The 15,337-nt window shown below is 36.1% G+C and overlaps 1 protein-coding gene across 12 annotated transcripts in view; it reads right to left on the bottom strand.

Moving 5' to 3' along the window:
• Positions 1-206: 206 nt before the first annotated feature.
• LOC113498984 (alpha-sarcoglycan) overlaps positions 207-15,337 on the bottom strand; it is a 30,201-nt gene continuing 15,070 nt past the window's right edge. For 10 of the 12 annotated variants that reach the window (XM_026879276.1, XM_026879293.1, XM_026879309.1 and 7 more), the window contains 9 exons: positions 10,637-10,779; positions 10,009-10,157; positions 9,603-9,734; positions 9,153-9,327; positions 8,749-8,877; positions 8,169-8,290; positions 7,771-7,839; positions 6,747-6,845; positions 207-6,494 (listed from right to left, as the gene is read on the bottom strand). In XM_026879276.1, the coding sequence (XP_026735077.1) occupies positions 6,107-6,494; positions 6,747-6,845; positions 7,771-7,839; positions 8,169-8,290; positions 8,749-8,877; positions 9,153-9,327; positions 9,603-9,734; positions 10,009-10,157; positions 10,637-10,779 (1,406 nt within the window). In that variant the 3' untranslated portion in view covers positions 207-6,106. Of the gene's footprint in view, positions 6,495-6,746; positions 6,846-7,770; positions 7,840-8,168; positions 8,291-8,748; positions 8,878-9,152; positions 9,328-9,602; positions 9,735-10,008; positions 10,158-10,636; positions 10,780-13,015; positions 13,059-15,337 lie in introns of those variants that run through there. The other 2 variants (XM_026879365.1, XM_026879285.1) reach the window with 2 other exon arrangements.

Below are 15,337 nucleotides of genomic sequence, written 5' to 3'. Positions count from 1 at the left end.
CTGCTTATCTGTCCCCCAACCCTTTTTACTATGTAACTTATATCCCACAGTAGATCGATTTGTATGTTTAGATGTCAATTAACAGCCGAATTTATTTCAAGAGTCGTACAAAGGATTTTACCCTCATTGATTTGTCTAGCTCAACTGCTTCAGATGTTCGCGACGCAGGAAAATGACCCTTAACGTGTTCTAGCACGGTTTCTCGGTTTCAAAGATGTTGGATCTTAGGCTCTCGACAGACGGACTGCATTTCAACTGCAAACCAAACCTGCGGTCCAAATGCAGTCGGGTTGCTGTCGTGTAATGGTTGGTTGTCAGTTCTATTGCAGTCGTGTCAACTGCATTCAAACTGCATCCGAACTGCAAATTTGCAGTTGGATTGCAGTTGAAATGCGATCCGTCTGTTTAGACCCTTAAACGTAACTTAGAGAGTAATGTTTAACCTACTTTCCTACGTTAATTTCTATACTAGATTATATTCTATCCCCAGCGCTTTTATATGTACAGGCCGGTGTTAATTTTATTTTACAACTAACCTCGATAATAGCCCCACGAGTGAGAAATTGTATACATACTTATTTGCCTAACTTATTATCTATTTATACAGCGAGCTTAAACGGACCCTAATAATATACAGTACTGTATTTGTCCACAATGTGTGAAGATCTGAGGTCTTAGACGATCATTCGTAAGGAAGGATCAACTTGTTTTATAATGGTTTATTGGACTACGTTCTTTATGTCAATGTGTAGAAGGTGGTTTTTTAAGTGACTCGTTTTGATCAGTTTGCGATTGTTTTTTAAGTTTTGGTTCTTGTTTTTTGGATCTAGTTGTTTATTTAAAGCATTCAATAGCGTATTTCAGTGCGTTGTTTTGTGCAGCAGATGGCGGTTCTGTATTTCAACACTTTTTTTGTTTAGCTAGTTGTTTTCTTAGATGTTAATTATTTCATCGTACAGAAGTGTCTTTTAAGTTTCATATTGTTATTGGCTGATGTTAACAATAATTTGAGTCAATCCTATTGTGAGAGGTAACTGTTGTTATGCAAAACTATTCTTTTTTGATGCATTTCGATTTTATATAATTTTATTGCTTTTATTATTATTTTTATCAGCTGATGTTAATTTTGTATTTTCTGCAATTTACCTGGTGTTCTTGGATAAAGATGCTTAGGCACAGAGGCAGCTTTTAAAATAGATAGACATTATTTGTTAAAACCATTTTTCAAAGTGAACTTTTAATGGCAAAAGTTGTTCATTTACATACACTGAAAATATTTTAAGTGTCATATTATCATCAGCTGATAATTATAATAATTTTGTACGACAATCCAATTTGTTGTTAAGTTGATATAATGTGGAGAAAGATGGTCATCTCCACGGACACAAGACGTAATTTAAATATGACCAAGGTCCATTTAAAACGCTGTATAAACCTAGTCTAACTTTAATCCTATAATATTAGATCTCTTCCAAAGCTTTTTTCTTAAATGTTATTTACATCTATTCACCATGACTCGCGTTTTCACTTCCTTTCTATATGTACATTATATCAGACCTTATTTAAAAATATATTCTTTATATATGTACAATACTCCTATTTTATCTACTATATACAGACTACTCAGTTATTTATTTTTTCGTGACCCACTTTCATCTCCTCTCATGCCTATTCGACTAAAATATAATTAACCTAGTTTAGAAAATATATTTTTTATCTACAGACTTAAAGTTTTCTTGGATAATTAATACCTAAATAAATTGTACCTCTGTGTTTATATGTTTATAGCTATATGTACAGTATATTCCTTAACTTATGATTACAAGTATTCTACAAGTCGAAATATTTACATATAAACAATAATACACCTTAATAACTGGATGTTATGGTCTAGTTTTATTCGCTTTCAAATCAAAAGGCCCCATTCGCAAGGACGCTTGTCTTCTTGTGTCGTAGCAAATGATTTTTGTTAGCTCAGAAAGTGCTACGAGATGCTACGAGAGTGGTCTGTAGCGTTCATGAGCCTTTCCGTAGAGATGGAATAATATAGGAGACGTGACGATAGATGGCGTTTTTAGGTCGCATTTAAAAACCGTTAGAATGGAACGAATGCATTCTACAGTAAGTTACGATGTTTATAAGGTAGCGCTTTCAAACGCGAGATCTTTATGAAACCGAGTGTGGTGTTTTTAGCGTCTGGCTTTAGGTTGTTAAGTTTCAAATGTTCAGCTGTTACTAAAACGCTTTTTAAAACACAACGCTAAATAATCGCCCTTACGAATGGTACCTTAAGAATAACAAGATGATATTTGTTATATAACTTGACTACAGTATTGATTTCTGTAATTGTATTGACTTAGAAACTTCAGGCTCTTTGGTGATTTTTCAACAGTCTGTTTAAGATCCCATTGGTGAGCGAAAGCCTTGCGTTTCTTCTTGTCCAGTGAGAGCGGAGACTAGCGCCCTGCTTATCTTACAAGACGGTCAAACCTTCTTCAATGAGGAACCTCAATATTATGCCTTTTGCTATTTAGTCAATAATGACTTGGCATTGATGAAAAGCTGTTGCTAAGCTCCGATGGATTAGACGAAATAAGATGTTGTACTCCGATGGTTTTTAGAAAGATGTTAAGACTTTTTGTCGAAATGGAATTTGTTACTCTGACTTCGTTTTTGCAAATCACTGTTTCACCCGTTTCAAGATAGATGGTACATATAGACGTTTATTTTTACGTTGACAATTTATTTTTTAAGTCGCTACTGTGTTATTCATTTTCTCTGAGATAGTGACATACGGGCAGACAGATCGCCAGATGTTAAGCGATTACCGCGGCCCACGGACTGGCAATACCAGAGGAGCTACGAGTGTGTTGCCAGCCTTTTAAAAAGGAATACGATCTTATCTTGAATTGATGTTGCTTACGACTTGCATGTCTTGGGGAAACTTTTCGACACTCGATAGAAAGTGGCTTTTTAAATACAAGTCTTAATTATGAATGGCCTAACCGTTTCTTTATGGGAAGAGGTCATTGCTCAGCAGTGGGACATTTAAAGACTGATCTAAGTATTGGTATAGAAGGTAGCATTGGTGCTAAAGTACTATAACGAATATGGTGGTAGTATATTTACTATAAGTACCAGTTATTAACAGTGAAGTATTGTTTTCATTTACCTATGTACATTAAAAACTAATGCCTGCCATTGACAGCTTAACCTATACTACTAGTGCGGACCATATAATCCTGTTTCTCTTATAAATCTAACCCTTATTTAACTTTCAGAAACATCTGAAACTGCAATTAGAGAATCCTTTATTTACATAGATAGGTATTCTCGTACTTACGTACTAATTAATTATCTTCTAACTTGACTTAAGTGAAATGTATGTACATTTTTTTTCCTTAACTATAATGTTCCTATAATGAGAGTTATTTCTACATCTAGAGTAGTTCCTAGTAAAATAAGAATTAATCCCATGCTGATAAGTAGGTATACGAACAAGTAGTTTGTTCTACCGTCATATACCTAACTTAAATATGTTTAACCCGAGTGAAACACCATCCTATTTCGGGACCTGGGGTAGCGATAGTTGGATTCACGGCCCAGTATCCCTGGTTTAAAGGAAGGATGAGTCATTCCGGTAATCTTAGCCAATAGGCATGACTCCACCTTCCCCAGGGCGGGGAAAGTCCACGAGCCCCTTTCCCACGATCCGGAGAAAGTCCATGAAAATGTCCCCGTCCTGAAAAGGCTTATTAAACCCTCATTAACACCGACGCTTTTTGGCGACGCTTAAAAAGCGCTCAAATCGTAAAAATGCTTTCCAGAGTGTTCGTTCACAAATCATTGAAGATTTTTTTGTTTGAGCAATGTTTAATTGGTAGTTCGGTAATTAAGGCGTTAAAGTTGATGAACAAATAAACTGGAAAGCTTTTGAATGCTTTTTAAAGACGTTGAAAATCGCGTTTGCGAATGAGGTTAATAATGCCTTTAGGTAAGTATGAATTTGTTTTGTTCAAAATTGATTGAATTTTAAGTTTGTGTTATATTACAGTTCAATGTGACTTTCGAATATTTGACTGCTGTAGGTTCATTTATTAGACTGGCTTTTTGCTTTTTTTTCGTGTAAGTTTGGTTTTAATTAGAAATCCGTTTTGTATTCTTTCTTTTGACTTAGTTTCAGACAAATTCAATACTTACCTTTTCTGTTTTTTTTTTTGCTTTTTATATTTTTTGTATTTTTTTTTTCTTTTTTTTTCTTTTTTACTTACTGTACTATTTTTATGACTAGCCTTTATATGTAATATAGAGATCTGATCGGTCATGTTTATTTTTTGTGACGTAATGCTACACACACTAATCCATTATGCTTACTTAGACTAAATAATATATATCTGAGGTATATTTTAGTTGGTTGTCTAGTATTAAATAACCTAAGAATACCGCAGTTTCGTCAACTAACTTTATTTAGGTAACGAAGCTACGGCATTTTATACCTTATTCCTAAGTGATTACGAGCTATATTACTCTAAGTAGTTAAGGGCCAATTTCACAAATTACTAAATCTTAGATCAAAGCGACTGATTAAGTTAATTTATCAAGGTAACAGTATAGTAATGAATAAAGGACTGACAAAGATAAACGTATGACAGTCGAGATATTTAAAAGCAATGGTGAGGTCTTGGTGTTGACTATGGTGACCATTGCGAAGACCAACCGCAGTGAGCCCGTATCAACTTTTAATGTTTTTTAAGCTATTGAGATTTTATTCAGCAACGAGTCTATTTTGATCCCGTTTATTTGTAATCATGAAATCGGCCCTTAATAATGCCTGCGTTTAAGATTAAAATATATACACGGTTATTAGTGAAAATCTTGATAACCGAACAGGACTTGAGGCAATTGGTACTAAAGCAGTGTCAAATTACGTCAATCAAGAGGTGTTACAGCAAAATTGAACCTTAACTCAACAGCATAAAGCTGAGATTTCTTCATCGCAAACTTTGTTGCGGATTGGCATTTGTTATTAAAGTAGGTTGTCGAAATTTGGCAATCTTAAAGGTGTTATAGGAATTGCAACTTTAACTTAACAGCATAAAGCTGATATTTTTTCATCGCAGATATTGGTGCGAGTTGATACTTGTGTTAGAGTCTCAGTTGCACTTTGTTGTTAAGAGCAAATTCAACTTTAATTTAACGATGTAAGGTTCATTTTTCACAGCAGATATTACCGCGAGTTACGACGTTTGACGTTTGACGAAGACGTTTAGATGTATTTTGCCCCTGCTTTAGTATAAATTGACCTTATTTTTCACATTATACAACAACGTTTGTTATATGATATTTTCTGAATCATATTTGAGTATTTCAGTTATAGTAATACTGAAATACCCAAAGCTCTTGTGTGATTCGTGATTTGCCAACATTTTACGATCCATTTCCTGCAAAGTTGCCCTAAAAACTCGCAAATTAAAAATAGAAGAAATGTGTTAACGGAGCCCGCACTACTGAATCATGTCGACATTTTTCAAAGTTTGAAATTCAGGCATTTTTTTTTCTTTTCAGTAGTTACTTTCAGTATTATGTAGTTCAAAAGGTGTATTTACTCAGCAATAGCAGATCTAAAGGTTTTTTAGTTTTTCTGTTTAATTTAATTTTTTTTTTTTGAATTGTTTGATTTTAGATCGTTTTATTTGCGTACTCCGTTAACCATTCTTCTAGCTTACTGAAAAATCAAAAAACTACTGTCTATTTATGCTGTTTTAATTTGCAACTAAGAATAGGAATTACCTGCTTTGATTGCAATCCAAGAGTTTGTTTCATCCATAAGATTTATTACTCTCTTTCCTTATATTTTATTTCCTTACATTATGGGATAACTTCATCAAAAGAGACTTGGTTTATAAGAAGAGTCAATTCATTAAGCTCAAGTTATTAAGAACTTCAAAATTTTATTTTTCCCATTTTCCGTGTAATTTTGGTTAATTTTGGTGTTTTACTGACTTATACGATCATCCATTCCTATTCTTAGTTGAATCAGCCTGTTTCTGTTGCCTTAACAGAACCAGGTCTTGACCGGCGGCTCACCGTCCGCCGAGGCCTCATGTCAGATGCCCCCAGAAATCCCAAACTTAGCCAAATCAGGGACATCAATATCATCCAAGTCCGGTTTCATGGACACATAACCAGTTTGATCCGGTTTGATGGGAACGTAATCTTCAGAACCATCGTTAAGATCTACTATTGGATTTTTGATATCAAATTCTCCTGTGATTTTGGCTTCGTTGAGGAGTTTGAGGGATTCTTCTAGAAGGTGTGTGCGGTTGTGTTCGGGTGTGTGGGAGCTCGTTGACGGGGTGATGTCTGAAGACTTGCGGTGGTGGAGCGAGTTGGTGGCGGAGCCCATGTATGGTGGTGGCTGCGGGCGGTTGTAGCTGCTCGCGAGGTTGGTGGAAGACTTCGGGCTGTAAGGGCGAGCCAGGCTGTTGTTTGGACTGGAAAGAAATAGCTTTGTTTGATATAAATGATTTTGCGTTTAGCTAATTTTAAATTCGCAAATTAGAAGTAAAATGGGATTACTTCTAATTTGCGAATTTGTGTATTTGTGAGGTAATTTCTATTTGGACAATCTATTAAATATTTTTGGTTCAGTAAGGATAAAAATGGAATAAACCAGATTAATTAGTTTATTATTATTGCAATTTTGGTTGTCTCCCTAGTTAGATTTATCAGCGTCATTCACATACCTGACTCCAAGACTCTTCGTGCTAGTGTTGTCAGCCACTTGCGTCTGTTCAGTGTTGCCAGTACCGTAACGACACATTTCAACCTTTGATTTGTGTGCTCTGAAATATTATTTATTTATGATTAATTTTTAATATCTTAAAGTTGAAGCTTTGACTGACTGTATTAGTCGATAAAGAGAAAATTGTAAAATAGTTGCAGATCTTATAATTTTTCTGCAAGATTAATGGTTAGTATAGCCAGTTTAACTCTAACTCTGAGTGCTGTTAGAATTTTAACAAATAGACAACGTACACATTTTGATGTAAAACCGACTTTGGTCGATTAAGGTATTTAGAAGTTTTAGTGGTACTTAATTATACAAAAACTTATTTACAAACTTGGACAGTCCCGTATATACAAACATGGACACACACCCTTTTTGGCAAGTCGAGTTATAAATACCCGATCATTTAACATTGCGCTAAGTGATTGGGTATTGTTTATCCAAATAGGTTTTTAGGGTTCTGAACTCTAAGGAAACCTAATATTAAAGTGCTGCTGTCTGTCATGAACGGTAACTAGTTGAAATTTTTAACGATGTGTGTATGTCTGTTGTCACTATAACAACTAATACTCAATAAAAATAAAGTTTAATCTTAGATTGGTAAGGTCATTAATTTGATGGGTGACTAATTCTTTTTTCTTAATTATATCTGTGCCGCAAGCAAGCGAACCCTCGGTGTCGCAAGACTAGCGCTTGACTATTCTTTTTCATAAACATGTATATTAATTTTATATTTTTAGTTTTCCTGTTAGACAAAACGAATACGCCATAACACCTAATTAGTAATGTGGGTAAACAATTAATAAAATAAAACTGATTCATAAAAAAAATATCCGTCTGAATGCAAGTATTCGAATAAGGTCACATAGGTATGTAAAAAGACGTTTAGTTGGAAATACGTCATTAGTAATATTTGAGGAAAAGCTAATTTTAGTATTGTTAGTTATTTACCACAAGTAATAAAAAAAAATACTTCGAACCTTCTATTTCTATAATCAATACAGATATGAAATATATTGTCCAGAAAATATTCTGATTCTGGGTCACGACTGAAAAGTAAATAAATCATAAAACAATATAAGTATAGGAATATTTCTCGACTGAAGTATAAAGATATTTAAAAAAAAATGTCTTGCCTTTTCTGTATAAATTTTGCACGGGACAGTTTACAATAAGCCTGAAATTTAACTTTAGTAAATGTATGCGTCTATAATTTAAAAGAATACTATGTACAGTGTGTACGGTTTTGAAAAAAAGGGTAAATTTAAGCACCATTTCAAATTTAACGTTTCGTTTCAGTGCTTTAGAAGTATATAATCTGATGAACTGTAAATATCCAAATTATTTCGGTACCGCAAATCTATAAAAGCCCACTTACACGGTAGCATGCAGAGCGCACACGGCGGCTGTAAGGGCGGTCACACATAGCAGCATGAGCGTCATGGGGACTAGCACTGCTGCTGTCAACAGCTTGCCGTAGCTGCGGGATGGTAGGGATTCCTGGAGAAAAGAAGGGCTCTTGGAGAAAATGTGCAAGAAATACAAGGTCCTGTAAGAGGTAACTGGTAACTGTACAGCCTGTTCTTTTTTTGGCAGGGTTTGAAGAAGCAAATTTTTTACCATTCGAAAGCATATTTTTTGGTTTACAGTTTTTATTTTTTGTGATTAATTTGAAAAAGATTTAATTTGAAAAAATTATCTACAAAGGAAAATTAAACGTTTTCCATTCCAAAATCTGTCTTGTTTTTTGGGAAAAAATATAATTCTTTTCAATAGTAGCACATTGACCATAAGGAAGCTCATTTCATAAAAAGCACCAAACGTGGAAAATTAAAAGATTTCCATTCCAAAATCTCTCTTGGTTTTAAGGAAAAACCTAACCCTTTATCAATATTTATTAGCACATTGACCATAGCGAAGTCTTTATCATTAACATCACCAAACGTGAATGAACCTACCTTATTAGGAGCAGTCCAGGCTTCGCGTGTGTCCAGCGCCTTAAAGGATTTGGCAGACTTGCTGGTGTTGGGCACCTCCGTCAGGTATTCAAGGTGTAAGGTCGAGCGCTCCTTGTAGATGGTGTTGTACTGGATGGTTTTAATATAAAATGGATTTGTAGTGCAAAAAGAGTGGTATTCGAGAATTGTTGTTTGTCGAGAACAAGTTTGTTTTAAAGTTTAATATTTAAGAGGAAGGTATGACATAAGTATTGGTAGGTGAAGATTAAGGAAAAATAATTTATTCTATCCCATGTATTTTCTTGATGCACCTATAAATCATTGTAGCAAAATTTACCACTCACTATTTCACAAAAAAAAACCTTGAAACATCAGTAAGAAAACTAAAACCCCTGAATCCCTACCAGTTCAAAACTGCACCAATCCAAGGTCAAGCCAGCATCCCTGAAGAGTCGCTCCACCGTCGTCCGCTTGTATTCCCTAGGGCAGCTCGGCAGACGAGAGAGTGGTCTGACTTCCTCCCGGAGACGCTTCAGCTCGATGGAGAAGGGCATCGTACTACCGAGGCGGACTACTAACCTGAGAGAGAAAAATCTATTTAGTACTAAGTAGAGAATGGAGTAGAGACCATAGAGACTAGTAAAGGGTGGGGAGTAAAGAGTAAGGGGTAAAGGGTGGGGGGGGTAAGGGGTAAGAGGTAGAGGTAAAGGGTAAGGGTAAAAGGGTGAGGGGTAAAAGGTAATTGGTACGGGGTTGAGGGTGAGGGCTAAAGAGTAAGGGGTACAGAGTATGGTAAGGGGTATAGGGTAAGGAACAGGGGATAAAGATTAAGAGGTACAGGGTCGACAACTTACCCTTCCCCATCACTGGGCTTCAAAGGCAGTCTCGCGCCTAAGTCGATAGCAGATGCCAGGAACGTCGCGTAGAGATCTCCATTACTCTCAGTCCATAGTTTAGTACGTAGGATGTCTTTCAGGCGGGTCATCCTAAAAAGAAAGTTTTTTTGTACGATTGGTTCGGTTTGGATGAGGTAGACGGACTGAGCGCTGTAGTACAACTTAGGAAGTAGCCCATCAGTGGATACAGAGTCAGGAGTCCAGACAGATTGATTGATTAAATAATTACAATGTAAATACCCCAAGTAACCTCTAAAAGTTTTGACCAGCTAAACCTGGGCCCATACTGAGACTACTGCATCAGCTGTATAGCGTACCTGAACTAACTCCCGAGGTTGAATATATTATGCAAAGATAAACTTACTTGTGCTCATCCAGCAGGTCTTCTACATTCAGGTTGTCTATCTTGAGCTCGACCTCATGCCTCGCCATCTTCTCCTTCTGATCTACTGCTAGCGTGAGCAGGACCCGCCGCGTTTCATAGTCTTGTCGGTTCAGCCCTATTATCTCAATCTAGGAAAACAAAAAAGGAAATTTTTGATGAGACTCGTTCGAATATGAAACGTAAAATTCAGAAAAAAAGATAGAGAAGAAGAATAATTTTAATAAATGTTAGTCTTCATCTGACAAAAAAAATGATATTGAAAATTGATTTATTCTCACAGGATACTAAACGATGGTCCAATCAAGAAAGCTCACTATTTAGCCTTGTATTGTTTCCTCTTGAATTAAATCGACATAATCTATAAATCGACTTTTTTTCCAAAAATGATTCCCTGCTATCTCGCATACTGTATATTGATAAGCGTGACTCACAAGATCATCACCTCGTCAGCTCATGACAAAAGACTCCTATTCGGTGCTAACCTACTGGGGCTATATAAAAAAGCGAGATAAAACACCACAAAAAAAGTCTAAAAAATAAAAGTTTATTAAGCTAATCATGATTCCAAAATATAACCTTTTTCCAACTTTCAGTTTTAAAAACTTACCGTAATAGGGCCGTGGCTGCCTCTGGGTGGGGTCCCGAAGATGAACCCTGAGTGATGCCTGCCGCTGTAGATGTACCGGAGCCAAGATGGAAGCTCAGGCTTGCCCAGCAACGAGGCGTGGAAGCGGTACTGTTGGTCGAACTCTGAGAGGAAGGAGAAAATGTATGAGAATGGCAAAATCATAAACGAAGTCAGTAAAGCAAGTCAAAGGCAAATTAGGATTTGTAGCTTAAATATGTTAGAGAAAAGGTAATGCTTAGTGTTCCAAAAAATATAGCTCAGGTCAATTCTCCCGCTTGCTGTAAAAACAAGATACAATATTTAAAACCAAGTGAAGTATCTTCCTACGCAACCGAATCTCTAATAAAAAATACAGTCCTAAATGGCATTTTTTTTTGAAAATTCCCAATAATTCCAAGACCTTTTTTTAGCGAATCGTTAAATACAAGGTTTATAAATAGCAACAAAATATTAAACTTTCATAACCTAACGGTAACTAATTAACAAGAAATAAATTTACAAAAAGGTTACCTATCTAATAAGTCTTCAAACAAAACCCCGTATCACTAGACGCGTCCGTAATTGGAGACGGTTAACGAAGAAAAGGCTATTGATAACAGCCTTCGGGAATCAGCAACAAATAAAAATATAAGTAGGTGTCTATAAGTATAGACATGCGCGCTACAAACGTTATCATTGATTATGTCTTATCTTTGTAAAAAACGAACTTCTAAATAAAGAATGTTTACTCTAGCTTTCGCCCACGGTTTCGCCCACGATGTCGTTTATACCATTTGGGTATCATCAAAATTTATTGACCCAAGTCAGGATATAAGATGACAAAGAAATAACTTGAACGTCAAAAAAAACAATAAATAGTCAGTCATAGTATCATCCACCCGCCCGCCCCCCTCCCTTCACCGCCACCAAGTTTAAACCACCACTACAAATTATATTATCACGGAAAAATGTAATATAAAATTTAGAAACCCTGTTGTATATACCTGAGTAGCTATCAAATGTAACCTTCTAAAGTCCTCAATAGTTCACAGAGACCAGAAATAAATCGCATAAAACCTCCATCTTCACATGTCATATCTAATTTATTTCAATCCGCCAATTAATTACTGAACTACACAATAATATTCTATGATTTAATCACCGCGTGGTAAAATACTTGATTCAATTTCAACAAGTTTCCGCGTTTGCATACGACACTTCACGCGGCGTATGTTTGGGGCATGCGCCGTGATGCAACGCTATCGATTTTATAGCCGCCATTTTGGTTGGTACCCCGTTATGCAACCGAACAAAGAACTTTGTGAAATGTTACGAGATGTGAAGTTCTGTCCCTGTTTTGATTAATGGAGTAATTTATAAATTGATAAAGGGATTTGAATTTAAAAAAAACCACCGAAACGAATGTATCAAAACGTACTTCCTAAACACGAATTTGAAATCTAAGTTCCTCTACGGACTAGCTAATTAAACAATATAATGTTATTAAAACACTTAATTACTGAATTTATACATCGCGGGGTCTATCGAAAAGCTCGGTTTGATTGCAACAAGTTAAAGCGTACGCATCCGCCATTACGTTGGTTGAGGCCACGTAGCACCTGAGTCTAGCGCATGCGCTGTGAATGCAACTCTCTTACCTGTGACGCTGTAACCTACTCATTATATATCAATCGGATGTAATTTGTTTAAAATAAAAAAGTAACAAAATTGTAAGACAAATTAAATTAATTACAGTCTTCAAGGTAAGAGTATACCTAATTTAACTCCATACGGTCCCTAAATGACAGAAATGTATAACTCTAAATCTCGAAGGTTGTTACGTTTTGCATTAAAAGACTTAACAAAAGACAAAATCAAAATTGTATTAAGTGATATCTTTACGCCATCCGTCATTACAACGAACGCAAATTAATGCGATGCCATGAACAGCCTACTCAAAATTCTCTCACTCATAATACTTTTTCAATAAACGTAACTGAAGATCCAAAAAATAATACGAATTAAAAGACCGCTACAATTTTAAAGTCTAATTTACGTTATGAGTGGGATAGCATTTGAGACGTGTATTTTAATCTGTCTGTCTACTTTCAAGAAAAAAAAAAACGCGTACATTTAAAACTAGACATCGCCTTGCCAAAACTGCCTAATTAATACACACAATATCTGTACAGCGATAAGTCAGGTCAACTTTGTCTCATATAGACAAAACTGTAATGATTATGACGAACGCCCGCCCTAATGCAGTAATCACTTACCTAATTAAACTCCATGTTAAAACAAACACTAAAACACTAAATAATGCAACTATTAACACTTATTACTACAACATCGCGTGTTACATGAAAAAGCTTGGCTCACTTGGTAAGAAGCAACATTGTTCAGCTTGTGCATCCGCCATTGCGTCGCCCCACGCCCCCCCACGCCGCGTAACTACAGTTTAGAGCATGCGCCGTGATGCAACGATATCGATTTCGCGTCGGCCATCTTGTTTGGCAACCCGTTATGCAACCGAACAAAGAACGTTCCGTAATGAGTCGGAGTGAACTCTGATATTTGAAATTTGAAATTTGAAAGGGCAAATTTCAGGAATGGAAAGTTTTAATTCATTACGTAATAACTAATTTTCGTCTCTGATTAAGCGATACTCGATTTGAATTAAATAATCAGAAGAGATTTAAACAAAGACCAGAATGTTCAGTTAAGATGGCGGATAAGATCTTAAGTCACGTGGTGCGGGTTCAACCCCCGACGGAAATTAATATCGATTGAGACATGATAACACACGTTTTTCGGAAAAAATACCTTAGTTAAGTAGCGTGCCTATGTATTATATTTAAGTGGTTTGTAACGTCCGAGGGGAGTCAAGTAAGTGTGATCATCAGAACAAGTCAAAAGTAAAAAAAATGAATACGAATTCAATATTTTATAAAAGATTTATAATAAGTTTAGGTTTCAAACAAATTGATGAAGGAACCGGTGTATTGGAACAATTCATTACCGACCAGCATCATTACGAATCATCTTTCACAAAGCGCCTTCAAATCATTATAATCAATATAACTAATTTACATAAAGTATCGCTGATAATGTAAAACAAAATAACTACTTGATTAGAATAACTGCAAAATTTCCTTTCATTTGCAAAAGCTCAAGTACGTAATATCCGCCCTGTTGCCCGATTCCCGGCGGGCGGGCGGCGGGCGGGCGGGCAGGATAGGGTGGCGTGGGGCGAGCAGTGGGTGGGTAGTTAGTACAGATACACTGGATACCTATATGTGTTCCAGACGGACCTAAATAGACTAGGACATGCGCGTTAGCGACCTGGAGTATCGATTTTCCCGTGTCCACCCCGTTACCATCGGCAGAAATTAAATATGGAGATACGCTTTTTGTGAAAATGTATGAGAGTTTTAATTTCAGGACAAATTGGGGTTTTGGTCAGAAAATATGCGAAATCACGTGGGTTTGAACCTAATTGTCACGAAAAAAAGGAATAATAAACTTAGGTTTTTTTCCACCTAAAGGCAGATTGGACGCGTAAGTACCATGATTAACGATTGTAGCTTGTAGCAAATATAGACACCGATTCTAAATGTAAAAGGTATAAGGAAATTATCAACAAATTTTGCAACTGATTCCGAATATTAAGATGGACAAAGACCTAATTAGACAAAGAAAATTCAAACAGACCAGAAATTCGCGACCGGAAAAGCTAAATAAAATTGACTTTAATAGCTACAACGAATAAGAAATGCACTCACAACCCAAAAGAAAATTAAATCACTGAATTTATAACAAAGGACAACCCAAAATGAAACAAGTCCAAAAAAATCCCTAAAAATCAGCTAAATCTTACCTGTATATTCAGCAAACTGCGTCACCAGAGCTCGAACAACACTACCGCTTATCAAAATCAACTACATTTTAAAGAAACACCAACTAAAAAATATTTTTATGGAGCAATAAATCAAGGTGTGTTACTCAGGAAATGACTAATGGTCGAATGATCGATGGAGGTACGCTGCACCCGGCGTACCTACCCTTAGGACATGCGCATCTAGATGCAGTGGGAGGCTAGCTCCCCTGCAAGCGACCAATCATAACACGCGGAACACAGAACATTCGAGAACTGACGCACACATATATAAGCACTAATATATGCATACAGGTGTCCTATGTGTGAGATGCTGCGGAATTACGCACACAAATATGATCTGTACACTGTCCATGTGTGAGTAAATGCGAGGGGTCACTTAATAACGTTTTTAACAATTGCGAATGTTTGTTAAAATCGTTTTTCGAAGGGGTGAGATCTTTTCAAGTACTGTTCGGTATTATAATTGATGTATTTGTATGGATGAAATAAATTAGGGAAAGATATGTCCTTGAAAGTCTGTACGACGCAGATCGTACACGTGTCGGCTCCCCAATTTCATAAATTAGGTACTTATTCGTCAAGGGGATATCACAAAGACGGTACAATTGATTTGTTATATCATCCACAAATAGACTGTAATTTGCTGATGTGAATCAAGAAAATTATGAGAACGATCGTAATGGCGCCCAACTTGGGACCACAAAGAAATGTATTTAATTATGCTGGTTCTCATTTTATATCGTTTTATATGAATAATATGAAACGTAGTCTATAATGCCATATTATTTTCGTTGGTAATTAGC

This window comes from Trichoplusia ni, chromosome 1 (assembly GCF_003590095.1).
Source record: "Trichoplusia ni isolate ovarian cell line Hi5 chromosome 1, tn1, whole genome shotgun sequence".
Taxonomy (NCBI): domain Eukaryota; kingdom Metazoa; phylum Arthropoda; class Insecta; order Lepidoptera; family Noctuidae; genus Trichoplusia; species Trichoplusia ni.
This window is presented reverse-complemented; position numbering and strand designations above follow the sequence as displayed.